Source organism: Enhydra lutris, unplaced genomic scaffold, assembly GCF_002288905.1.
Source record: "Enhydra lutris kenyoni isolate GAN:26980312 unplaced genomic scaffold, ASM228890v2 scaffoldscaffold39, whole genome shotgun sequence".
In the NCBI taxonomy this organism is placed as follows: domain Eukaryota; kingdom Metazoa; phylum Chordata; class Mammalia; order Carnivora; family Mustelidae; genus Enhydra; species Enhydra lutris.
Window position 1 is genome coordinate 5,345,809 of NW_019154123.1, and position 25,742 is coordinate 5,371,550.

General features: G+C 40.4%; 1 protein-coding gene across 2 annotated transcripts in view; it reads left to right on the forward strand.

Annotated features, from left to right (window-relative positions):
- LOC111155005 (thyroid hormone receptor beta) overlaps positions 1-21,586 on the forward strand; it is a 214,149-nt gene extending 192,563 nt beyond the window's left edge. For both annotated transcript variants that reach the window (XM_022514998.1, XM_022514997.1), the window contains 3 exons: positions 3,953-4,099; positions 9,505-9,763; positions 16,611-21,586. In XM_022514998.1, the coding sequence (XP_022370706.1) occupies positions 3,953-4,099; positions 9,505-9,763; positions 16,611-16,852 (648 nt within the window). In that variant the 3' untranslated portion in view covers positions 16,853-21,586. The remainder of the gene's footprint in view (positions 1-3,952; positions 4,100-9,504; positions 9,764-16,610) is intronic.
- Positions 21,587-25,742: the final 4,156 nt, after the last annotated feature.

The window sequence follows — 25,742 nt, forward strand, 5'->3', positions numbered from 1 at the left end:
TTTTTTTTTTTTTTTTAAGATTTTATTTATTTATTGACAGACAGAGACCACAAGTAGGCAGAGAGGCAGGCAGAGAGGGGAGGAAATAGGGCCCCCGCCGAGCAGAGAGTCCAATGCAGGGCTTGATCCCAGGACCCTGGGATCATGACCTGAGCCAAAGGCAGAGGCTTTAACCCACTGAGCCACCCAGGCGCCCCTGTACCCTTCTTTATTTCTAACATCTTCTAAATATTGTAGCAAACAGTGTAAAAAATCTTTAGGGAGGTCACAGACAGGGTTACAGTGCTCAACCTTAATTTCTCTTACCTCATGTGTTGACTCAGGTCAATTCATAGACTCTATTTATCTACCTATCCGTTTTCTTCTGGTATCCAAGATCCATTATGGGAATAAAGCTTAATATAATAAAAAGCTTTTACTTTGTATATAATTTTACTTCTAGCAATTGTATTTTCCACTAAATACCCAAAGGCTTAAAAGTACATTTTCTTCCCTACCCTGCTATTTATTTTTCAACAGAAAAGCTTGTGAGGTGGTTACATTTGTAAGTTTAATTTTAATTAAAATTGCCATATTTCCTTATATAACTCCCCTCCTTTTTTCAAACCTTTAGCGGTATCACAGGTGTGATTCAAATGCCCCATGAACCCAGGGATTAAATGGAAATTTTTTAAAATCGGTATTAACTTAACCGACATTTCAAAGGACACTGAATACCATTAAATACAATCAGATTAGATATATCCATGTTCAATGACAAGACATTTAGACTCAACCAGGCCAAACTATAAAAATATAAAAATATTATTATTTTATTTTTATTTCTAAAAAAAACTCACCTTATGTGTGTGTGTATATATAAAACTCCCTTTCTTAAGATATGACCACATTCCTTTTATCAGTCAATCTTCGTAACAGTTGTAAAATAGGCAAGGCAGGTTAGATGAGACTCATTTCTGGGGTGGGAGGAATTATAAAGACCAGCAAGGAGGTGACAAATGCCAGGAGAAGCAGTGCCCAGAGGAGGACCTGATGTACCTTTTCCCTTCGTTCAGTCTATGTGAGAAAGACAGGCAGAGAGAGAGAAAAGGAAGCTGTACGTGTGATTATTCCATTAATTCTGTCTGCATCCAGAAAGCCAGCAAAGCAGTCGCCTCCCATGGGCTTCCCACACCAACTGTTGCCCCAGAACATCATCACTGACTATGATAACATGACAGACTAGGTTCCTTTCCCGTTCACCTGCTGCTGGCAAAGCAAACAATAAAAAATAAAATAAAATAAACAGAAGAACCTACTGGATAACCCAAAAAAGGTCAATGCTGCCAGTTTGTTATGTAATGTATTTTAAATCCTCCCCTAGGCTGTAACCACAGCTCCTACCACGCCTTTGGAGAGGGCCTGGGCTGCTCCTGTTGACCCTGGTGCCCTAGTAACACGTCAGTAATAGAGTCATCCTTTGTTTTCCTTTGTGCTAAGAATTAGACGTGAGCAATAATTGGAGAGCTGTGGGAAGAAAATGGTGACTGGATTACTCTGAGCTGGATGTGTTATTGCCAGCCCAGTGGTTCTCAAAGTGTAGTCCCAGACCAGCAGCATCAGCATGCCCTGGGAAGTTGTTAGACATGCAGATTCTCGGGCTCTATCCCTGACCTATAGCATCAGAAACTCTGGACATGGGAACCCATCAGGTGATTCTGATGCAGGCAAGTTTGGGGACCACAGCTGTAGGCAGGCTATAGTCTTGTCATCAGCAATGCCCTCATGACTCTGCGAGTGAGGGATTCAGCTTTGCTTGACTAGTTCTCAGTGCCAGATCCTCCTGCCCATCTCTGCCCACCGTCCCACCTCTCCCAACCCCGGGTGCCTGGTTCTGGTCTGTTCACTGTGGCTCCAGGCCATGGGACAGGCCTGAGTCTCTGACCCCTCCCATCACCTTCACAACTTATAGTAAGGTAGTGGGAGAGGATGGTAAGGGAAATAGTAGGAGTAGAATTTTGCCCCCTGGTATGAAAAGTGTACAGGTTGTGGGGCACCTTTATGGCTCAGTCAGTCGAACATCTGACTCTTGATCTTGGCTCAGGTCATGATCCCAGGGTCATGGGATCAAGTCCCATGCCGGGGCTGCACATGAGTGCTTGCTCTCTCAAAAACATAAATCTTTGAAAAAACAAAAACAAAAACAAACTGTATCGGTTGTAAAAGCCTTGAAGTAGGGGGTAGATGTGGGGTTCCTGGCAGATTGCTGGGTAGAGGCTGGGTGACCAAGATCCAGTCCTGGCCTCAGGGGATTGTTCTTAACCTCCTTGAGCCCTTTGTTTGCTCACCTGCCAATCAGGATTGTGTGAGAACCACTTGAGATAATGCGCTTGCCAAAGGGTGGCTCGCCTGTAGGCCACAGATAAATGGTGGTCATAATTATGACAACAACGAGAAAGGGCAACAGAGGGAACTGTTCCTGGTAGGTAACACAGGTGGCAATAGCAGATGGTGAGAGACCATGATGACCATGATGATCTTGCAGCCCTCAGCTAAGGAGCTGGAGAGTACCAAAGTACACTGGGGAGGCTAACGTGAGTGATACAAGCACCTGGGGACTTGCTAAAATGCTGGTTCTGCACCATTAGGACAGGGGGGAGGGGGCAGCTGAGATTCTGCCTTTCTAACAAGTGCCCAGATGATACCCAAGCTGCTACACCACCCTTTGAGTAGCAAGGCTATGGCTTTTGTTCTCAGGCAAGCCAAGGGCAGTGAAGTGCCCCCAGGGACACTGAATACTAGTAATACTAGTAATACTAGTGTTACTGGTATAACAGTAGTGGGAAAAACAGACACTAGTGTGTCTGCCTGAAAGCTTGCCTAAGTTTACACAGCTCAGTTTCTCCAAGTGACCTAGAGGTGCCCCTCAGCCCCACGAGACCTTCTCCAACTAGCGTCTATAGGGCAGATGTGAACTTCGAGACCCAGCTGCTGGGTCAAAAGCAAGAATGAATCCACAGGGTGCTCCTTGCCAATGACGGAGTTTGGGAATGTTGGTGAGGTCCAGACCTGAAGTCTTTGGTGTAAAAAGGTAATTTTATTAAAGCTCAGGGACAGGACCCATGGGCAGAAAGAGCTACTATACTGGGGTCCTGAGGAATGGCTGATTATATACTTGGGAGTTGGGAGAGATAGGAAAAACAGAGGTGTTCAAAGGGACTTTTATATGCTAAGACTCTTTTATACGCGAAGACTCTTTCATTGGCGAAGACTCTCGGGATACTGGAGGCCTTGTTATTGTGGAGCTCAGGTTGTTTTTCTGTCTAGCAAAGCATTAACATTAAGACTGTCGGACACTACATCAAAATGATGTATTATATGTTGGCTAATTGAACATAATAAAATAAATAAATAAAGACTTTTTAAAATGGAAAAAAAAAAAAAGACCATTTTCTGGAAGAATGTCACACATATCCCACCCAGGAGTTGGGGGGAGGTGGAGGTACTTAGGGGGATGTCTGCTGGTGTTTTGTCTTCAGCCTGCCTTCTGCTCCCTCATCACCAGGGCATCCCCATCACACTCCTCCATCATAGCCCACAAATGCCAGAATGTGCAGGCTCTGAAAATGCCACCTCAGAGCTCCTAGCACATATGTCACCTGGCATCCTTCATGCGTTTAGAAGCAGGACCCAAGTTCCTGTTGTTTCCCTCTGCCTCCCTCTTTCTCTCACTTTAATTCTGCAGCAGCAATTCTGTGAACATTATCACCAGCGGCTCTTAAAACAACGGCCAAGACAGTGACTTTGCTCAGAAAACTGAACTACAGAAAATGACATAGTTTAATAATGAGCAAAGAGAAAACCAGAAATTGTATAACATGTCAATTCAGAAGAGATTTTTCTGCCACATGAGAACAATGATAAAGATCCGTTCGTGTTCTTCATTTAAATCTTTCTTGTTTCTCCTCCTTAGCCAGAAGATATTGGACAAGCACCAATAGTAAATGCCCCAGAAGGTGGAAAGGTTGACTTGGAAGCCTTCAGCCATTTTACAAAAATCATCACACCAGCAATTACCAGAGTGGTGGATTTTGCCAAAAAGTTGCCTATGTTTTGTGAGGTGAGGACACTGTTCTTCCTTCTGCATTATTTTTCATTGCAGTTCCATTGATTTCCAGGAATATGGAGTATTATTTATAATTTAATGTTAATTAGGACTTAGTCACATGAAAGCAATGTCAGTACAAAATGAAAATACACTGTTTCACTTTTATTTCCCTACTTCTCTATTCAGTCATCACTCATTAGCTAGTTCACATGAGGCTGAAGATCCTATCTATCTATGCGCTGACTCCAGGCAGAGCGAAATATCACTGACACTAATAACATCTGTTCATTCGGCACCTACGATATCTCATTTACCATGCTCAACTCTGCCCACATTAAATCCAATCCTTATAACAGATTTGCAGGATAGCTTTAATTAAGCCCATTTTATAGATGGGGAAAACTAAGATTGAAGAGATTAAGTTAATTTATCCAAACATGGGGCCATGGTTTGAGTCTAAGTCAATATGCTTTCCGTTACCTAGCCTAGCAAAATGGTTGTGTGGTTGTTTCCACCTCAAGAATAAGGATCTCCCTCACAGTGCAAGGATCTTAACTCCTTACCTCTCCTCTCTTTTCTTATAAGTTCACCCTTTCTTGCCCCATTTTCATGGCACCCTGAGGAGCTCATCCACCTGAGCTTATAGGCTTTCCCTTTAGGACACCTCATCCCTCATCTCTAACTTTAGCAGTCCTACTATGTGGTGCCTGGAAGCATGGGCTCTGCAGTCAGCCGGATGGGCAGGAATCTTACATAACTTATTTGGTGTCTTCAAATCTTGGTTATTTCATCTTTAAAATGGGAATCATGATAGTATTTACTGCTTAGAGCTATTGTTAAGGTTTAAATGAGATAATATACATAAAGTGCTTGGATAATGCCTGGGGCCTAAGTGTATCCATAAATTCCACTTGTTAAGGCTCCTGTTTTATCTATTACATTACCATCCTGCCTCTAACCTCCCTTTTTTGAATCAAGGGGAGAATTTTGCCCTTTGAAAAGCCATCAGGTGCCAAACTATTGCTCTTCCCACCTCCAAAGAAACCCAGAAAGATATCAAATACACAGGCCCATGTACTGCCATGAGCCTCTTATGTAAGCTACCCGAGTGAGAAGCCAATCTAGCCTCACCTAGAAAGAAGCCCTCTCCTCACCTGGAAAGATTCCATCCTGCTTTGGCTTCCAGCTCATCTGTGTCTTTGGGTTTGCAATAATGGGACCCCAGCTGGAGTCTGAGAGACCTCAGACACTGATGAGGACACTTCTCATTGCTTGTTTTGCACCTCCACAAAAGCCACATCCAGAAGGACAGAGCAGTGGGCTTCAGGATGCAGGTATCTGACCCCCAGACCTAGCTGAGAGAGTGTGTACTTTGCTCTTGTCCCCCGCTTCACTGTGGTGGGGCCCAGGGTATCTGATGTGCCAGCTGGCAGTCCTATAGAGGGAATGACTCATACCCCACCCCCAGAAAGCTGGTGGGTCCTGGAGAAGGAATTTTTTCATATGTGTATTTGGTGTGGAGCATCCCATGTCTCTGACCATCTTTCTTAACTATCGTTTATTAAAGTTTGGAAGGCTATTAAAAATCACATATTCAAGGCTGACTCAGTCTGTTGGGTCTGCCTTCAACTCAGGTCATGATCCCAGGATCCTAAAATCGAAGCCCCTAGTCTGGCTCCCTGCTCAGTGGGGAGTCTGCTTCTGCCTATTCTCTGCCCCTCCCCTTGCTCATGCTTGCTTACAGTCTCTCTTTCTCAAATAAACAAAATTTTTTTTAAATAACATATTGAAGATATTGATTCATGGTAACACCACCTAAGGATAAGCTGCTGACGTTTTGGCGTCTATTTTAGTCTTTTTCAATTATGTGTGTGTATACATATATGTATATACACATGTACACACACATATACAAAATATGAAACATATATAATTTATACCATAATGTACATCCTACTTATGAAACATTTTTAAACTTTTCTATTAAAGAGTAAAAGGCACATATCATAAAGATGCTGCTCAGTGAATTTTCACATTCTCAACACACCCAAGTAATTAACACTGAGGTAAAGAAACATTACCAGCACCCTGTTGTACCAAACTTCTTACCCCCAACTGTAGAGCACACATCATTAAATGTTCTTTCACAAATAAGTTTTAGTGACAGTATACTATTCTAAAGAATAGATCTACATAATTGAGGTTATATGCATTGACTGGATCTTCAGTCCTTTTCCCATTTTTCACTAATATAAACATTTTCCAGTGAACATCCTGGCTCCTATGCCCTGCTCACAGCACTATTTCTTAAGGGCAAATCGCAGAAGTAGAATTTAAGGACCAAAGTATATACACTTTTTAAGGCTTCTGAGATGTGTTGCCATATTGCTTTCAAGAAGGGTGCATACTCTCATAGCTGTGCCAAGGGCACTGGTTTCCTCTGACTCTCAGTGTCATCTTTCTTTTTTGTTCACTGGGTTGAGTTTGTTTTCCTGGATCTTTCTTGATCCTCACTCTCTCTGAGCTGTCTCTTGTCCCCCATCCTTAGTGTCTGAAGAGAAACTCTATTGAGGACACCACCCCTACAACTTGAGCTATCCTGTCATGTGTCCCCCCTTTGAATACCCACCAAAAATGTTTCTTAGAAAATGTAAAGCTCATGTAAACCAACCACAGACAGATATTTCAGTTAAAGAAGAAATAAAAGAAGCCATCTCCACCACCCACCAGGAACGAACACACCATGCACTTATGGCCATGGCAAGGGTGAAGGGTCAACACGGAACTTTGCAAGCATGGGTTCTGGCCAGCTTCTCTCTTCATATTTCCCTCAGAAGTTTAATCCTGCTTCTAAGTCATGATTCTGTCTCTTTTAACCCTGATTTGTGTAGTCTCAAAATTACAAAAAAAAAAAGGCGGGGAGGCTACTTTTACAGCAGAGATGCATTTGTTTTCAGTGTTTGTGGCCCCCTGAGGGCCTTTATTCTTTCTTACTCTCATTAAAACACTGAAGAGGGAAAGGAACTGTGTAGGCCGCTGAGCTGCCTCTGGAGTGGGTTAGAGATCCCAGGTGGTCTCAAAAGCCAGAGCTTTCCTGCCAGAGGCATTTTGGGGCATGTGCTGTTCCAATTGGGCTCACAGTAATTTTCTACTAAGATGCATGCCAACCCCCCAGCCAGGTTGGTGGACACCCAGGACTTTGAAAGATCTAAAATCGCTGCTGACAGAACTGCCAAAAAAACACGCATTAAGAACCATTTCTGGAGTGCAGGGCACTGTCATCTTTGCCAGTCAATCTGAGTGATGTTCTCCTGAGGAGACAGGAAGAGTATGTGGGAGTGTCCCTGCACCTCTGCCTGTCAGGCCCTTCTTGCCACGATGTCACAGTGAAAGTATTGTGGCGGGTAACCAAGATCATTTGCCCACATGTTGAAACAAATCTCAACAGCATCTACAAACCTTTCTAAAAGAGGAAGTCATCTGGCCTAATTTTTAAACTGTTGGTGATCCTTGACAAATACGAATTCAGCTTTTATTTCAATCTGAACCAACAGTTAAGTTTTAAAAAGAAATCCTCTACTTCATCTACACTCAGACTTAGCTACAAAGACAAGGCCTGCCCAAGTTTGCATTCCTTGTGACAAGTTAAAAAAATAATATTAAATTGATCTAATCAGTAATTTCTCTTTGTTATTCTATGCCAGTGGTTCTCAAGAACAAAAGGGTCCCTGGCCCCTGAAACAAAGGCAAGAGCATCCCCTGGGAATCCTGAGAATGCAGAAACTCAGAGGGTGGGACCAGCAATATGTTTAACAAGCCCTCACGTGACCCTGATGAGGCCAAATATTTCCCTGTTCCCCACAGGGATTAAAGCCAGCCTCCATCTACTTGGGCCCATTCTCCATCTTATTAGTGGAGGATCTATCCAAGCTCAGGGTTTCCTATTTCCTATGATGATCTTGGGCCAAAAATCCAAAGATATCATAAAGGAACACAAATTTGAACCTAAATAAAAGCAAATCACAGGGATTCTTTTTCTTTAATGAGTGGAAGGAGAGAATTCCAGAACCAAATATGAAATGAATTTTATTCTGGGGGAAAAGCTAAGTTTTGAAATTAAATGGTAAGGTGGCTAGGTTGAGTTAGAGAAAAATATGAAATACCCAGCATTTTAAATGTAATTCAGTAATATTACCTTCAATTTTACATAACAACCAAAACTGAACTAGTCAAGTGTTGCCAAGAGTACTGCCCCAAAAGAATTTGTACCTGATTTCATGAAAAGATAATAATTATGTGTAATTTATATGTTTGTTGTTTATGGAAACTTAGTCATATCCTAAGTAATTAAAAAGAATGTGTTCTCTTCTCTTTGCACTGGATTCTGGAAGATCTAGCTTCAAATACTAGCCTCACTCACAAAACCCTCATGTGACCCCATAGCATGTTACTCAACCTCTCAGTGCCTTGATTTCCACTTCGGTAAATGAAATTGGAATTAGAATATTCACTTCACTGTATTGCTGTGAAGATTAAGTAAGATGACATCTATAAAGCTTAGCACAATGCCCAATGCTTCAAAAATATCCATTAATAGCCTTTCAAACTACTTTGATAATGGCTTTTAATTAAATATTCTCTCCCCCCAGAAAGTAAAACTCTGGTTTTTTGTTATTTTGCTAACAAAGTTGCTTTTTTTTAAAGTTTATTATAAATGTTACCACATTATCACAAATCCTAATTAACAAGGCAACCAAATATGCTTAAAACAAGATTACAGTCTGGCAGAGAAACCCAATGTGTGAAGTAATTCTGGTGCCTCAGTTACTGAGAACATAACCCTAAGAGCCAGGAGGTCTGAATTCTAGTCTCACCTCTGCCTCTAACTCACTGGGTGACTTTGGCCAAAGCTTTTACATCTCTGGGCCTCGGGGACGACATGCCTCTATATGTGACCTTCTCCTTCTGTGCCTTTTGAGAGACCCAAGGAGCAAACTTGCTTCAAAAAACAAAGAGAAGCAGAGTTGCCAGCTGTTGACTGATATAACTATGAGAAATGTAGGTAAGCTTAACGTTAGCCATGTTCTCAAGCAATGATCAGTTGGTGTTATGATACAAAACCCCAGAGTAAGGGGTTTTTAGCGCGATCTCACACAGGCCTGTAATCCCAGTTGGAGATCTATATCCATCATAAAAGAAAGGCAAAGTACTGATATTAAAATTGGTCACCAACTTGGATTCTGAAAAATGGTTGTTGAAAGTCTGCAGCCACGTAGGAAGGGAAAAGCCATGGGTTCAAAGAGTGCAAGACCAAGTTGATCACAGGACGTGGTCCCTGTTGCTATTAAGATACTGCATATTATTGCTCACTGACATCTGTGTGCTCATTCTTGCTGATGGGAGCCGGTTTTTTTCAGCTGCCATGTGAAGACCAGATAATCCTCCTCAAAGGCTGCTGCATGGAGATCATGTCCCTTCGTGCTGCTGTGCGCTATGACCCAGAAAGTGAGACTTTAACCTTGAATGGGGAAATGGCAGTGACGCGGGGCCAGCTGAAGAACGGGGGTCTTGGGGTGGTGTCGGACGCCATCTTTGACCTGGGCATGTCACTGTCTTCTTTCAACCTGGATGACACTGAAGTAGCTCTCCTTCAGGCGGTCCTGCTAATGTCTTCAGGTAAGTGCTCCCAGACTCATTACTGGGTGACAAGAGCTTTTGTGTGCCTGGTGCTAATTCAAATCATTTGATGAGTTCCCAGTCCCCCACCTCCCCTTTAGCTTCAGAATCACAGCTCACTCTCTTTTAGCAAGCAATTGGCGTTTTGCCAATGAACTGGGAACTGAAGGGGTGTGTCAGGTATCTGATGCTTCTTGAAGTCTCAGTGTAGTAGGAAGAAACCAAAGAAGCCATTTTAAAGACTCTATGAAATGGTCTACCCTCAATGGACACCACCCAGCCTGCCTCATAGTCATTGACCAACCCTGTCCCCTTCTGGTTTTATATATGCAGGATATGGGTATGAGTGACCACACCACTCCGTGTTAAGTTCTGGTTAAGGAAATCACGAGTGAAAGCTGAAATTTTTATGGCTTAGCTAAAACTTAATTTTCAGCTATTTATTGCTAAATAGTACACCATCCCAAAATTTACTGGCTTAAATTTAGCGGGGGTTGGGGCTGAGACCTAAGACATAGCTTCAGGCCTCTCTCCATACAGCCTCTCCTCTGGCAGGCCAGTTGAACTCTTCCATGGCTGGTGGATTCCAAGGAGAGTTCCAAGCACATGAAAGCAAAATTGCAGAGTCTCAGGTTAGAGTCATATAGCATCACTTACGCCACATACTATTGGTCCAGACAAGACCCAGCACCAGCCCAGAGTCAAGAGCTCACCTCTAGATGGGAAAAAATGGCAGAGTTTGTAGCCATCTTTAACCTACCCCAAGCTCATTATCAGGACTCCAGACTCCTTCAGTGAAGAGTGGATAATAATGCTGACACTTTTCTCTTCAGAGATCATGTCATAATAAATAAGAAATGCAAAATCGACAATCTCTTTAAGGAAAGCTAGTCTTTAAATAGAAGATAGTGGGGTACCTGGGTGGCTCAGTCAGTTGGGCATCCTGCTCTTGGGTTTGGCTGGGTCATGATCTCAGGGTCCTGGGATCAAGCCCTACATAGGGCTCCCTACTCAGCGGGGAGACTGCTTGTCTCCCTCTTCCTCTCCCCCCAACTTGTGCTCTCTCTCTCTCAAATAAATAAATAATTTTTAAATAAAAAATAAATAGAAGGTAGTTTCAGAGGCCTCCTGTGTCTTTTCAGCTTAGATGTGCCTTGGCACTTGTCACTCAGCACTATAGCTATCAGCTTAACTTATCCACCTCTCCCTCTGGACTGTTTATTTTTTGAGACAGAAATATGTCTAATTATACACCTACTGCCTAAGCCAGTGTTTAGTAGAATTTGAAAAATGTTTATTAGTTAAATCACTAAACAGATGGGTAAATTATCAGTCACAAATACAATGAGAATCCTTTATAAAGTTCATGCTTCCTGGTTCACTCAGAATTCCTTTTTTTTTTTTTAAGCTCATCTTGAAGTGTATTTGCTATATAGTGTGGCAGACATTTTTTTAAAAATTCTTTTTATTGGGAAAAATCTCAAACATACGTAAGTGCTAGTAGCATAAGGAACCCAGCTGTATGCTGTGGCAGACAAGAGGCAGGGTACCCCCCAGGTTTCCCATCTTCTGATGTTTACACCCCTATACAATCCCTTCCCACTGAGTGTTTGCAGACCCTGTGACTTGCTTCAATAGAATATGATGAATTCGATGTCACCCCCATGTGATGAGGTTGCGTTATGTTATGTAAGATCCCTTCTTGCTAATAGACTTGCTCCGGAGACTCTCCTTGCTGGCTGGCTGAAGTAAGAAGCCACTTGGGAAAACTCACATGGCAGGGACCTGCATGCGGTCTTTTGGAGCTGAGGGGGGTCTCTAGTCAACAGTGAGAAACTGGGGTCCTCAGTCCTTCATAAGAATTATTCTTAAAGAAAAAAATGGATAACTTGTCTAAGGATTCACTATGTGACCTTGAGTCAACCCCTTATCTTCTCTGGGTTTCAGTGTCTTTTAAAATAAAGAAATTGAACTAAATAAATGGGAATTATATCCCTGGAGGGGGGATTCAAGGTAATTTTTTAGCTGAAATTATAGTGCTACAAAGACAATTTTATAACATTGAACCACATAGTGAGAAAGCTATTTCTCTGAGAATTTTCTTTCTGCTTATATCTCCTAAATAAGGCAAGCAGAGAGATTCATTTTGGTGCCAATCTGTCCTGAACGCCTCTCTAAACTCAATGACCTTCCTTTTTAACGGAGTGGGTCTTGGGCACAGTCTTCAGCGAGAATCTTTAGCCAAAGTTTAATAAAATTTTTGTCACACACCCACTTTGGTGGTTATCTTCTATGTATGGCAAATGGATTCTTGTCTACTGAATAATACAGCGTTTCCTCTGTAGTGAGTTAATTTTAACAGACTGTTAAGCAAATAATCCCGGTAAGGTAAATAAAAGGAGTATGTTAAGAAGGCGAAAGTTGTGATACCAGACTCTATCAAGCACTTAACTGGATGATTCTTCCCCGTCCCCTGACTCTGATGCCACTGTCGCCACCTGACAGCCCCATGACTTCCTAAAACCTTTTAAAACTCTTCTCCACCCTAATGACCAGGGTATTTTTCATTAATACTGCCAGGACCAGAAAAAGATTACAAGACACTTTATGTTGGCACATGATAGCTCCATGTCGGCGCTCCTCGGCTCCAGCCCTTCTCCGGGTTATCCTCTAAGCCATTGTTCTCTGTGGCATAGTATCTTAGGCCCCTTCTTCAAAGCCTCTTCCAGGAGCTGCTACCACTAAGTTCTTTGGTCCTGCAGTGATGAGGGGAGAGCTAAAATGGAAATGATCTGAAGGATGTATCTTTGAGAAATTCTGTCTTAAGGAGTTAAAAACAGTCTTTGACCTTTAAAATATTTCTTCATAAACATGCTTAGCACCATTTGAACATGATCAAAATGTCCTTTCATTTTCTCTGTGTCATTTATATGACCACCTTACCTTTATTTCTCATCAAAGAACAGAATTTTGAGACCACAAAACCCAGGTTATTTTTTTTTCCCCTTGAAGGAATACATCCAGAGCAGTATTACGTTGATTTTGTTTGGATCAAAAGGAAAAGGATCCTGTGGAGAATTCTTCTAGCACACTCAAAGAAAGAGAGAGGAGAGGGGAGAGGGAGGGAGAAGGACTGAGGAGACACAGAACAGTATCATCAAACACAAAGGAAAACATAAGAATGCACAAATGATAATTCAAGCCAAATAGGGGATGCCAAAAGCCCATGTATTTTGTTTAAACTCAAAAGAGTGAATTGAGAGACATCGGTGCTGAGCCTTCTTTATAGATTAAGCAGACCCCTGTTTTGATTTATACTAGCACAGATCCTTCAATAACTGGACACTTGAAGTGTGAACTTACTTGATCAAAGCCACATCAAGCAAAAGGAGGTGTACTGGGCAGTGGGGTTGTCAGGCTCCCTGGAGCTATATGAGGAATTCATCCAGGTTTATAAATTATTATTTTGGGGAGTTTTTATTGAGGTATAATTTACATATAACATCATATTAGTCTCAGATGTACAACATAATGATATTTTTGTATATTGCAAAATGATCACCACAATAAGTCTGGATAACGTCTGTCCCCATATATAGTTACAAATTTTTTTTCCTGTGATGAAGACTTTTGAGTTCTACTGCTTTAGCAAATTTTCAAATATGCAGTAGGTATCAAACTATAGTCACCATACCATACATTTTCAAGACATTTTTTTTATAACTAGAAGTTTGTTTGTATCTTTAGAGCCCCTTCTTTCATTAAGCCCACCCCAGCCTACAGCCTCTGGCAACCACCAATCTGTTCTCTGTTTCTATGAGCCTGGTTTTGTTTATTTCTTTGATTTTAGATTTCTCATCTAAGTGAGATGATACAGTATTTGTCTTTCTCTGACTTATTTTCCTTAGTATAATGTCCTCAAGGTCCATCAATATTGTTGTAAATGGCAAGACTTCATTCATTTTTTTATGGCTAATGTTCCATTGTATGTATATACCACATCTTCTTTATCTATTTGTCCATGGATGGACAGTTAGATTGTTTCCATATCTTGGCTATTGTAAATAATGCTACAATGAACATGGGTCCATATGTCTTTTCAAGTTAGTGTTTTTGTTTTCTTTGGATAAATACCACTGGATCATATGGTAATTCTATTTTTAATTTTTTGAGGAACCTCCATATTGTTTTCCATTGTGGCTGTACCAATTTGCATTGCCAGCAATAGTGCACAAGGGTTCCCTTTTCTCCACATCCTTGCCAACATTTATTATCTCTTGTCTTTTTGATAAACTGCCATTCTATCTCATGGTGGTTTTGATTTTCATTTCCCTAATGATTGGTGATGTTGGACATCTTTACATGTGCCTGTTAGCCATGCATATGTCTTCTTTGGAAAAATGTCTCTTCAGATCCTCTGTCCAGTTTTTAATTAATTGTGGGTTTTCTTGTTATTGAATTGTAGGAGTTCTTTTTATATTTTCATATTTACCTCTTATCAGATATATTATTTGCAAATATTTTCTCCCATTATTTGCAAATATTTTCTCCCATTACATAGGTTTCCTTTTCATTTTTTGATGGTTTCCCTTTGTTGTATAGAAGCTTTTTTGTTTGTTGTAGTCCCATTTTATTTTTGCTTTTGGAATCAGATCCACAAAAATTATTACCAAGACTAATATGAAGGAGCTTCCCACCTCTGTTTTCTTCCAGGAGTTTTATGGTTTTAGGTTTTAGATTCAAGTCTTTGATCTGTTTTGAGTTAATTTTGTGTATAGTATAAGATAGGAGTCTAGGGACGTCTGGGGGGCTCAGTGGGTTGGGTCTCTGCCTTCAGCTCAGGTCATGATCTCGGGGTCCTGGGATCGAGTGTCGCCATTGGGCTCTCTGTTCCACAGGGAGCCTGCTTCCCCTCTCTCTCTCTGCCTGTCTCTCTGCCTACTTGTGATCTCTCTCTCTCTGTCAAATAAATAAATAAAATCTTTAAAAAAAAAAAAAAAAAGATAGGAGTCTATGTTCACTCTTTTGCATGTGGTTGTCCAGTCTTCTCATCATCATTTACTGAAGAGACTATCCTTTCCTCATTGTTTATTCTGGGTTCCTTTGTCATAAATTAACTAGCTATATATACATTAGTGTATTTCTGGGCTATTTATTCTGTTCCATTGACTTCTGCATCTACTTTTATACAAATACCATACCATTTTGATTACTATAGCCTTGTAATATAGTTTGAAATCAAGAGAGCATGATGCCCTCAGCTTTGTTCTTCTTTCTCAAGACTGCTTTGGTTATTAAGGGTCTTTTGTGTTTCCATACAAATTTTAGGATTCTCTGTCCTATTTCTGTGAAAATACCTTTGAAATTTTGATATGGATTGCATCAAATCTGTAGATCACTTTTGGTAGGATGCATATTTTAACAATATTAATTCTTCCAATCCATGAATACAGAATATCTTTCCATTTATTTGTGTCTCCTTCAATTTCTTCTATCAATGTCTTATAGTTTTCAGTGTTAGGTCTTTTACTTCCTTGGTTAAATTTATTCCTAAGTATTTTATTCTTTTTGACACTATTGTAAATCAGATTGTGTTCTTCATTTCTATTGCTGATAATTCTTTATTAGTTTATAGGAACAAAACAGATTTTTTGCATATTAATTTTGTATACTGATGAATTTGTTTATTAATTCCAACAGGTTTTTGGTAAAGTCTTGATTTTCTATATATAATATCTTCTCATCTGCAAATAGTGAGTTTTACCTTCCTTTCCAATTTGGATGCCTATTATCTCTTTTTCTTGTCTAATTGCTCTAACTAGAACTTTAGTACCATGTGGGATAAACTGTTAAGAATGGGAATCCTTGTCTTGTTCCTAATCTTAGAGGAAAAGCTCTTAGCTTTTCACCACTGAATATGATGTTAGCTAGGGGCTTGTCATATATACCTTTACTATGTTGAGGTACATTCCCTCCGTACCCACTTTTGTACCCCAAGTGTTTGCAGCCTGGATGTTCCCCAGTCATCTAAACTTCTCATCACATCTCTTTATCATTTTCGTGAAATTGTCGTAAGTCCCCTCCCACATATATCAGGAAGGCCAGCAGTCCTCCCAAGACTTGGGAAGATTTCAGGGTCATTACACAGTCATGGTCTCCTCTTGCTCCAGCTTCCCACTGTATTCTTCTCTTCTCTGCACAGGGTGATACTAGCATGGCTCATATCTTTTCTTATCATTTTAATTCCCCAAAACACCACCAATAAAAGGCTGCTACAGGTAGCAGTTTTATCACCTGTATAAGGGATAAGAAGGAATAATTCATTACAACCCAGAAAACTAAAATTGGATATTGAGCTTCTTTGTCTCTGTAAGAATTACTTATTGTCTGACACTCCTCCTTTGGCATTCAGGCCTCCTACAATGTTTCCAGTCCCTTCTCACATCTCCCCTCCTCTGCGTGTCCATGCTTGTCTTCCCCTCTCTGCCAGGCAGCCAGTGGAAACTCAAAATCTTCCCCTTATTATGCACAGTATTTCAATTCTAGAGGTGAGAATTCTCCTTCTGTATCCTAAGAGGGAGGCATGCCATTCCCACCCAACAAGGTGATTTGTCTAACCTAGACACATTTATCTGAACAAAGTACTGACTCCTGTGTGTAAACATTGTGATACTTCCTGAGACCGTGGTCCCTGAGGTCCCAGAGTTCATGTTGCATCCATGTTCATTCCTAGGAGTTGATAGGTCCCCAGTTCTGCCCACTTCACACTCAAAGGCTTGAACTGGACAGAGCAGGGCTTTCTCCTTTCCACTTTTGAATTAACATTCATCTTTGTTCTTCTCTTCAGACCGCCCAGGGCTTGCCTGCGTTGAAAGAATAGAAAAATACCAAGATAGTTTCCTGCTGGCCTTTGAACACTATATCAATTACCGAAAACATCATGTGACACACTTTTGGCCAAAACTCCTGATGAAGGTGACAGACCTGCGGATGATTGGAGCCTGCCATGCCAGCCGCTTCCTGCACATGAAGGTGGAATGCCCCACGGAACTCTTTCCCCCATTGTTCTTGGAAGTATTCGAGGATTAGACTGACTGACTTCATTCTCATAATTCCTACAGCACTACTGGGTGTCATTTCATTCCATTGCCTAGATCTTTTTTGTTTGTTCCTTTGTTTCTTTGTGTTGGGAGGGACTGTTTGGGGGTAAAGGGAGGTAGTCCTTAGCATAGACATGGATGAAATTGCCCCTTGAATGCGGGTACTTGTAACTATTGCATTTCGTTCTCCTGTCCTTTGATGTGAATGCTTTGAAGATTTTACAGTTGTGGAGGTGGGATGGGGACAATCATTAATTCACCAGCACCAAGCCATCACCAGCTCCCATCTGTCCCTGGTCAGAGACTGAAGCAAGCAAAATGGTGTGGCAGAAAACTAACGAAGCCTTAAAACCAAGATAATATGGTCATCTGGATCTGGTCCTGATTTTTGCAGGGCTCAAATTAGTATGGTGCAAACCACCTTCGGTTAGATGTGGCTTTCAGCTTTCTAGGGAAAGGTCTGAACTGGTTTTTATCTATTCAAGAGCATGCTGTTTTCAGCACTCTTCATTCTCTCCTAGCAGCATAACTTGGAATGTATAGAAATATTTTTTCCTCAAAAATCAGCTGTCCTTTCACTCTAATTTTTATAATCCTATGATTTCATTCAAGTTATACAAGGGTGTGACTCAAAGATGTGCAGGTATCTGACTGACTGAGGCCAACAAGGGAAACAATTTTCCTCAGCAAGCCCAAAGAAATTAGAAAGCTTCACTAATGTCAATGACTCAACAGTTTCCAAAAAGCCACATGGTGTTACCTCAGAGTAGGAAGGCTGCTTTACAGTTTAGGCTCAGAGAAAATTTCTACCAAAATCAAACCGATTTATAGAGTGTTGTCACTTTTCAATGACATCTGATCTGTCATCTCTCAAACTTCTGAAGTTGTTTAATCCTGACTGCATCTTTGCTGAGCTGACAACATATTTCCCTATGGATTAAATCTTCTAATCAAGGAGAGATAACAAGCAGAAATTTGAGTCTTGTTCTGGAGGAATTCTGAGAGATAAGTGTGGTGCATTCTGAGTTGAAAGAAGTGCAGTGTTCTGAGAGTCTCTTCATGTGCTGATGGTTCCCTTTGGCCTTAGATCCTCGAGCTCTTTGCTCTACAAATAAATGTTACCTATTCGCCTTTTCCCTCTGACTCTCAGGCTTGGCTATCACTGAACAAAGACTAGTTTGACCACTGACCCTCCCTGTCCCTCCTAGAGCATTGCCCTGACATATATTTTATAGAAGATACCTGCAGACCATGTACATGAACACTCACCTCCCCTGCCTCACCCTCCTCCCTGATGACAAACACTGTAGTAGGTTGTGCCCAGAAAACCCATGGTGATCCCTGATCATTTCAACTTAAGAAAATGGGCAAAGAATGTACCCATGCAATTGAATGTATCTTGTTCTTCACTGGCATAGTAGACATGAACTACTCCTTTACCTGCCTTGAACTGCCTTATCCTGGAAATATTGGGGAAAACAAGCCATATCAGTGAGATTTAACTAAAAAAAAAAAACAAAAAAAAAAAAAAACCAAAAAAAAAAGGGAATGCAAGTCACTGTGAAAACCAAGTGGACTAACTTTTTTAACTTGCCCAGAGTCAGGGTGCCTGAGTTCTAGTTTGTACTCAGTCAGCTGGTGGATTTGTGACCTTTGGTCTTGGTTTTCTCACCTGGGAGAAAGTCATGAACTTTAAAATTCTTCCCATCCTTAATATTGTACTAGTTTGGGGGCAGGGGAGGGGGGGATCTGTTCCTTTTTTATGGTTTCTTTCATATTCAAATTTCTAGCTTTATTAAACAGAAATTATGGCCCTCAACAGTTAGGGAAAGCATATTTGGTGTTGAGTCAAAACAAGAATTTGATATACTATTTATTAACTCTGTAGAGAAAGGCAGGATGGCATTGGAAAAAGGAGAGGAACAGCACTGAAAAACTTAAGTGTGACTGGGAATAATCTGGAAGGAAAAAGATTTCATACACGAAAGTGATAATACTGGCTTCAGAGGAAACAAGAATATGGCCACGGAACTAGCTGAGCAAAAAAAGGAAGTAAGGGAAGAGATTAAAATTATAAACATGAAATTCATGGGCAGATTACCTGCTTTGACTTTATCTATAGTTTTTTTTTGTTTTGTTTTCTCTAAGGCAGCCTCTAGCCAGTCTCCTGAAGTCCTTGCTTTGTTAGCAATCCATCTCTCTCTGTTGACTCTCCTTGGAGAAGTACACTTTGAAACATAATGCTGAATTACCTTCTACACTCAAGGGTAACTTTGAAAAGCTCTGTGGTTGAGAGGCAAGTTTTCTCTCAGAAGGGAATGAGAGGAAGGTGAGCAGGAGGGGTAGTGGAGGGTTCACAGACCCAGCGGGCATCAAGCCTTCCCTGGGAAAGTTACCTCAATTTGTTTGACAGAGTTTCCATAGTACATGAGACACACCCAGATTCAAATATAAGTACAGAGCCTGATCTAAGGCTAAATCTGAATGTTTTGGGGATTAACCATGACTGGTCATTGGCCAAATGCTACAGTATATCTACAATAATCCAGCCAGCCCCAAGTAAATTTATGTTTGATCCTCAGTTCCCTATATGACTGCCTTAAATAGGCAAACTGCTGATCTAAAACTCTTGTTGTAGGCCGAATACTTTATGCTGAGCAGGACACTCCTTAAAGTACTTCAGTTTGAAAGAAAGGCTGTAAAGACTCAAAGGATCATGACCCTGGGGTCAAAATGATTCATTCTTCTGTAACTAGTTGAGGTACTTAGTGCATCTCAAGACTCCATCTCATAAAACTCAATCAGGAGGGATTTACCCTGGATTTCTTTTTTCTTTTTTTTTTTTTTTACATTTTCTCTTATATTGTCTGGGCTTTCATATCAAGTGTGGACCTGATTGAAACCCCTCACGGGGGGGAGACATCCCAGTAAAGGAGAACACACCTGTACAACTGGGATTCTTATTTATAAATCACTTCACTTTGGGGGATGAGTGGTGTGGGAGTGTCCGTGTGTGTGTGTGTGTGTGTGTGTGCGCGTGTGTGTGTTTGTAATCCTCAAGTGTACTTTGCTCTTCAATTTAGATGTGCAGTATTTCCAGAAATAGTGAAAAAAAAAAATAAGATCTTTTCTTCTTTATGATTCTGCTCAAAACACCACGTGCTGCCTCAGAGCTTTTTCTAGTCAAATGAGCCTTGGTCCTCAATGACGTGCTTGCCGTGTTGATGCCTCAGCTCAGCGATACCCCCTCACCTGTGCCCCAAGTGACACCTCTTCCGTCTGCAGCGCGGTCATCGGTCATCGGGGTGGACCGCCAGGCTCGGCTCTGCTCCAGCAACGCCATTCTCATTGCTCTTCTGTGGACAGGTGCCCAAGTCTTGGCACCTCCACAACACTAAGCCCCCAAGAGACTCAGCCTCCACGGAACTGCTGAGAACCCTCAAAGCATGTCATTGTCAGTGATCCATTTTTATTCTCTGGAACTCTAACCTATTTGTGTCATATTGACCTTTTGATGCATGAGTCATAAATTATGAAATCGGTCTTATGGTTTTTGAAATGTAGCCAGCATTTGTAAGGCTAAACCTTTTTCACAAACTGAATTTAAGTGAATAACCAAGCCACAGTTCTTCTCCCAAAGGAGAGTGCTTACAGACATTTGAATCTCTTTGCCCTTTCCAACAGCTATGGCATCAGGTTCTAAAATAAGCTTGTAATTTTTCCTGTTATTTTAATAATATGGAAATATTAGCATAGTGTTTCTTTTGATAGTGATAGATTATAATCCATATTTAAATTTTATAGAGAAGAAATTTTATTGTACTGTGATGTAGATATTTATTATCCAGGTAAGGATTTGCCCGGTGTGTATTTTTTACAATTGAAACATTTTACTTTAATCTTTAAAAAAAAAATACATTAAAAACAGACACAAAAAAAAAAAAAAACCAGACTGGGGGTAAAAAGGTTTGGCCTTATCACAGAATTTTTACTGTGCTGTATAAATGTTTGCAAATGCAAAAAGTGTGCATTTCTAGTGTGTTTCCACATTAATTAATGCCGCCTTCAAGAGCAATATCGTGCAGGTAAAACGCTGTTTGTGGCTTTCTGTTGCACAGTTAAAGCTGACCCACCTTATGCACAAGACAATCAAATATAAATCTGTCCTCCTCAGGATGCAGACAATACTCATGTAAATTACGGAGCACAATGTAAGACAAAAGATGACACTTTATTTAATTACACAAGTATTGTTGCTATAAAAGATGTAAGGGCATGAAGGAGCTGACATTACACCACTTCTTTGTTTTGGTTCTTCCTAATTAACTTGGCATTTTTCATTGGATTATAGAGCCAAATTAGTTCTCTATGCTTTCCCCAGAGAAAACACGTTTCCCCCCCACATAATGTCTTCATGCCCTGAGAATCAGAAAAGTACTACAGAATAGGAAAAGATTTACAGTCATGGGAAGATATGTGTTTTGCAAACAGTGTTAAGTGATATTGCTAGGTTGGTAATACTTTTTTCAGCCTAAAACTCTGTTAAAATCTGTGATCAAAATGTTTTAAACTATCCAAAAAGAAAATTTGTATATTTGGGAAAAATGAATTTTTACATAGCTTTTGTATGCAGATATTAAATTGTAATTATGAATATAGTGGGCATAGATAAACTCATAAGCTTCAATTCTAAAAAAGAAAAAAAGAAAAAGCTTATAACCGACATACTTGCCTGTCTCTTTCTTTAAATATTATTATTTTCTTTTTTTTTTTTTTTTTAAGATTTTATTTATTTATTTGTCAGAGAGAGAGGGAGAGAGAACGAACACAGGCAGACAGAGTGGCAGGCAGAGGCAGAGGGAGAAGCAGGCTCCCCACAGAACAAGGAGCCCGATGCAGGACTCGATCCCAGGACGCTGGGATCATGACCTGAGCCGAAGGCAGCGGCTTAACCAACTGAGCCACCCAGGCGTCCCATAAATATTATTATTTTCTAAATAAGCATAGGATTGCCTGCTCTTCTCATCTCAGCTGCTTCCAAAGGGAGGGAAGCAGAGATATATAGGGATTTATTTCATAAGCTTCTACTAGAATAAACAAAGTTCCTTAGGAGGAAGGCACAGAGGTGGGGGGAGAAGCAAAAAGGCTGATGAGGAACTACTTTTTCAGAAGGGGCCACAGAGATGGGTTGGGGGGAGGAAGAATTAAATTTTTCAACTCAAGGACTATTTGCCTTCTCTCAAAACGTTCCAAAATATTATTAATGGAATTATACTCATCTCGGCTATCAATATACATCTCTATCCCCCTTACCCTGAACACATGTTAATTAGGACTCTCTCTGTGATGAGTAACAAAAAGCTAAATCAAACTGGCTTATGCATAAAGGGAATTTATTTACTGTAATATCTGAAAACCTCAGGCTTCAGGCACAGCTGGATCTGACTGCTAAATCAGTACTAGTCAGGAGATAGCCCTTTTCAATTCTCTGTGTAGATTTCCCTCTGTAGAAGTATCTTTCATGTAGACTTTATGTTAACATAGTCTTTTAACTTATGGTGGTCCCCCCATTACCTCCAAGATTAGTCATAAAGCTCCAAATCAACTGAAAGAGTGTTTCTTTTCCCCAGTAGTTTCAGTAAAAATCCTGGGCTTAATCCTCATTGGCCCAAATCCAGTCACATGCCCATTCCTAAGCCAATCAATGTGCTTAGGAGGACACATATGCTAATTAGATTAATCCTCTAAAATCCTGGAACTGGTGGGGAGTGGTAAGATAAACAGTCCTATCTAAACTATGGACTAACAGTTGAGTCAGGGATGATTCCTCAAAGAAAATTCTATGCCTTGCTACTATAAAAAGTGGGGAGGAACAGCAAGCAATGAAAAGCAACAAAAATGTCCACACCAATAGCTAAGACTGAGAGTACATCCATTTTCAGTAAGGCAATGGAGTCTCCTTAACACAGAGGAAACTCAGCGCAATTTAACCAGGACATGAACCAAATAAACATTTTCCAAAGGAAGTGTCTGATTATATTCTACCTTGGCTCGCAAAGGAGGCCAGTCCAGGTAAGATGGAGCAAGCATTTATTATTTTCCTGGGCTAGATCAGTTCAGAGTACCACTTCCTGAGTCCTCTTGCTCTCTATTCAAATCACTACATATACCTTTTATATTTGTCTCTTTTCTACACTACATACCTTTCTTGTTAAAAAATATTTTATTTATTTATTTGAGGAAGAGAGCATGAGCAGGGGGAGGGGCAGAAGAAGAGGGAGAAGCAGGCTCCCTACTTAGTGGGGATCCTGATGTGGGGCTCAATCCCAGGAATCTGGGCACATGACCTGATGCTTAACCCACTAAGCCACCCAGGTGTCCCATTATATACCTTTCAACTTCATCCTAATAAACACATTTTCCTTCCTCAAGAAATTACTTTATTCCTTTTGTTTTGGAGAGGGTTTTTTAACATATATATTCCAGCTAGGTACAATTCTTAACCCCCCTTTTTATTTAAGATTTTATTTATTTATTTGCCAGAGAGAAAGAGTTCTTAACCCATTTACACAGGCAAAGCTAACCCAAAATTAATGTGATATCTAATAGCTTGATTTGGGTTATGGAGCTGGTGTCATGTCATGAACTGGAGAATTTCAATAACCTAGGATGAAGAAAAGACAGGGGACAAAGTTGCTTTGCATTCCCACCTCAAGATGACAAATCATCCTGGCTTCATATTTAGCTACTCAGGACACGTTAGCTTTGTAAATAAGTGGAATTGTCACTGTGTTAATGTACATAAGATCTGACACACTAAATGCAATTTGTTTGTTCAGACCAAAGCCAAAGTAGTAAAACTACTGAAATACTGAGTGTTATGGATACCCTTTGAATGTATATCTCTGAAGATCCATGGGCACCACAAAAATGCTCTATGTCTTGAAAGACAGAATCCATTTACATCATATACTGATGAATCATAAATGAAGTCCATATTGGTAAAATGGCATCACCAGGATGTGATATTAAAAGTAGAAGAAAGCTGTGTTAGCATGATTCCTCAGAAAGCAGAGCTTATGCGCTATAGTTCTATTAGGGAAAGTAGCCCCACAAGAAACAAGAGTGGAGGAGAAAAAGCATGAGGCAGGGTAGGAAAGAGAGTAAATAGAGGGGTGCATTACTGTGCTGGTCACACCAGAGTACTCAGTCATGCAAGGCTAGTTTTTTTAAAGGTCGATGAACAGTTATATCTCATGGTAGTTCATCTGAGAGTGGGGAAATAAGATTTTATCTACTGGTGCTCATCTCCCATTCTCAAAACTGGGGCTGACGGCAGAACCCAACTGGACAGTTGCCAGACCAGCTGGCAAAGGGGCTGAAAGAACTCATCCTGGCCATGGACAGATAAATGGAGCTTAGAGGATCTGTAATGATCTGACACGGGTTCTTCCAGCCAACAAGTTCTTTGGATTATCTGGAAAAAGAGCATAGTCTTTCAAGTTCCAAAGAAAATCATGAAACTCAACCAATGAACAAAACCTATATTTTCACTGTATCATGAATTTGTGTGTCTAGGGCTTTTAATTTAATACAAACTGGTCATGTAAATTGACTGTCCACTTGGCTATATTTTTTTTTGCAGTAATTGTAAAACTATACAGACTGTTCTTTTCATTATACTTAGCAGTTTTTCTTATAGGTGGCTCATTTCAAGGGCAAATTTTCTTCTACATAAATACCTAGCTGAAAATTTTATAGAAGCCAATGGATTTTTAAATTTTTTTTTCATATACAACTTCACTCTAGTACAAACATTTGTGAAAACAATGCCTATGAAAAATGAAATCAGGTGAAGTTGCAATGAATACTTTTCTTCTTTCAAGACAGACATAATATTCCCTTTATTTTCTTTTAACTTTCTTGCACATAACACGAATTGCAATGAGGGAGGCAGATGCATACAGAGTAAACCCTAAAGTTAGAGAATTTGAAAATTCTTGTGCCCACAAATCCCAATGGATACAGAGATTTGAAAAGCACTTGTCATTTTTACCCTGAGTCTTAGAAAGATACTGCAATCTTATTTGTTGCAGATATGCAGTTTCTCTGAATTCTAAAGATTTTATGAATTTTTCTATGAGCATGTTTAGCCTTGAACAGAGCTTTCAGAATTTCTTTTCTACTCCCTATAGTGAAAACCAAATAGAATCTCTGTAACAATAAATCATATCAAAAGACACAGAACCCGAGACCACCAAGGATCATTCATTGGTAAGTAAGCTTCTTTATGAGAATCCAACATTTCATTAAATTCACTTTCATTTTCTCCAGCATTTTGACAAAAGTATCACTCCTCGGTTACTTGCCCCTCAATAGTCCCAGCAGCCATCCCAAAGGCTGTCTTCCAGACTTCCTCACTGTCACACTGGAGCATATAATAATGGTTTACCTTGTTGTGAAAACCTACTCTCTTCCAGGAATCATACTAGGCCCTCTGCATTACCTCTAATCCTTCAAACAAACCTGTAAAGTAAGTAGGTGTTAGTATCTTCATTTCACAATGGGTGAATGGATGCTCAGTGTGAATAAGCAACTTCTCCAACATCAAACAGTTGACAAGTGTCAGAGCACAGAAGGTCCAAGAGCCATGTTCTTTTTACAACCTGCACTAATAAAGCTTTAAGCGCTGAAGAAGTAGAAAAGGCAACTCTGCCTTGGAAAAGTTTACCATCCCCTCCCAAAAAGGCTCACTTGCCCTAAAAAAACATGTGCATCCTAAAGAAAGTCTACCACTTCACCTCTCATTAGGTCATATCTATTGTAAGACCACTTGTTCATGCTGCAATATTAAAGAATATTTTCTTTGCAAGACCTAT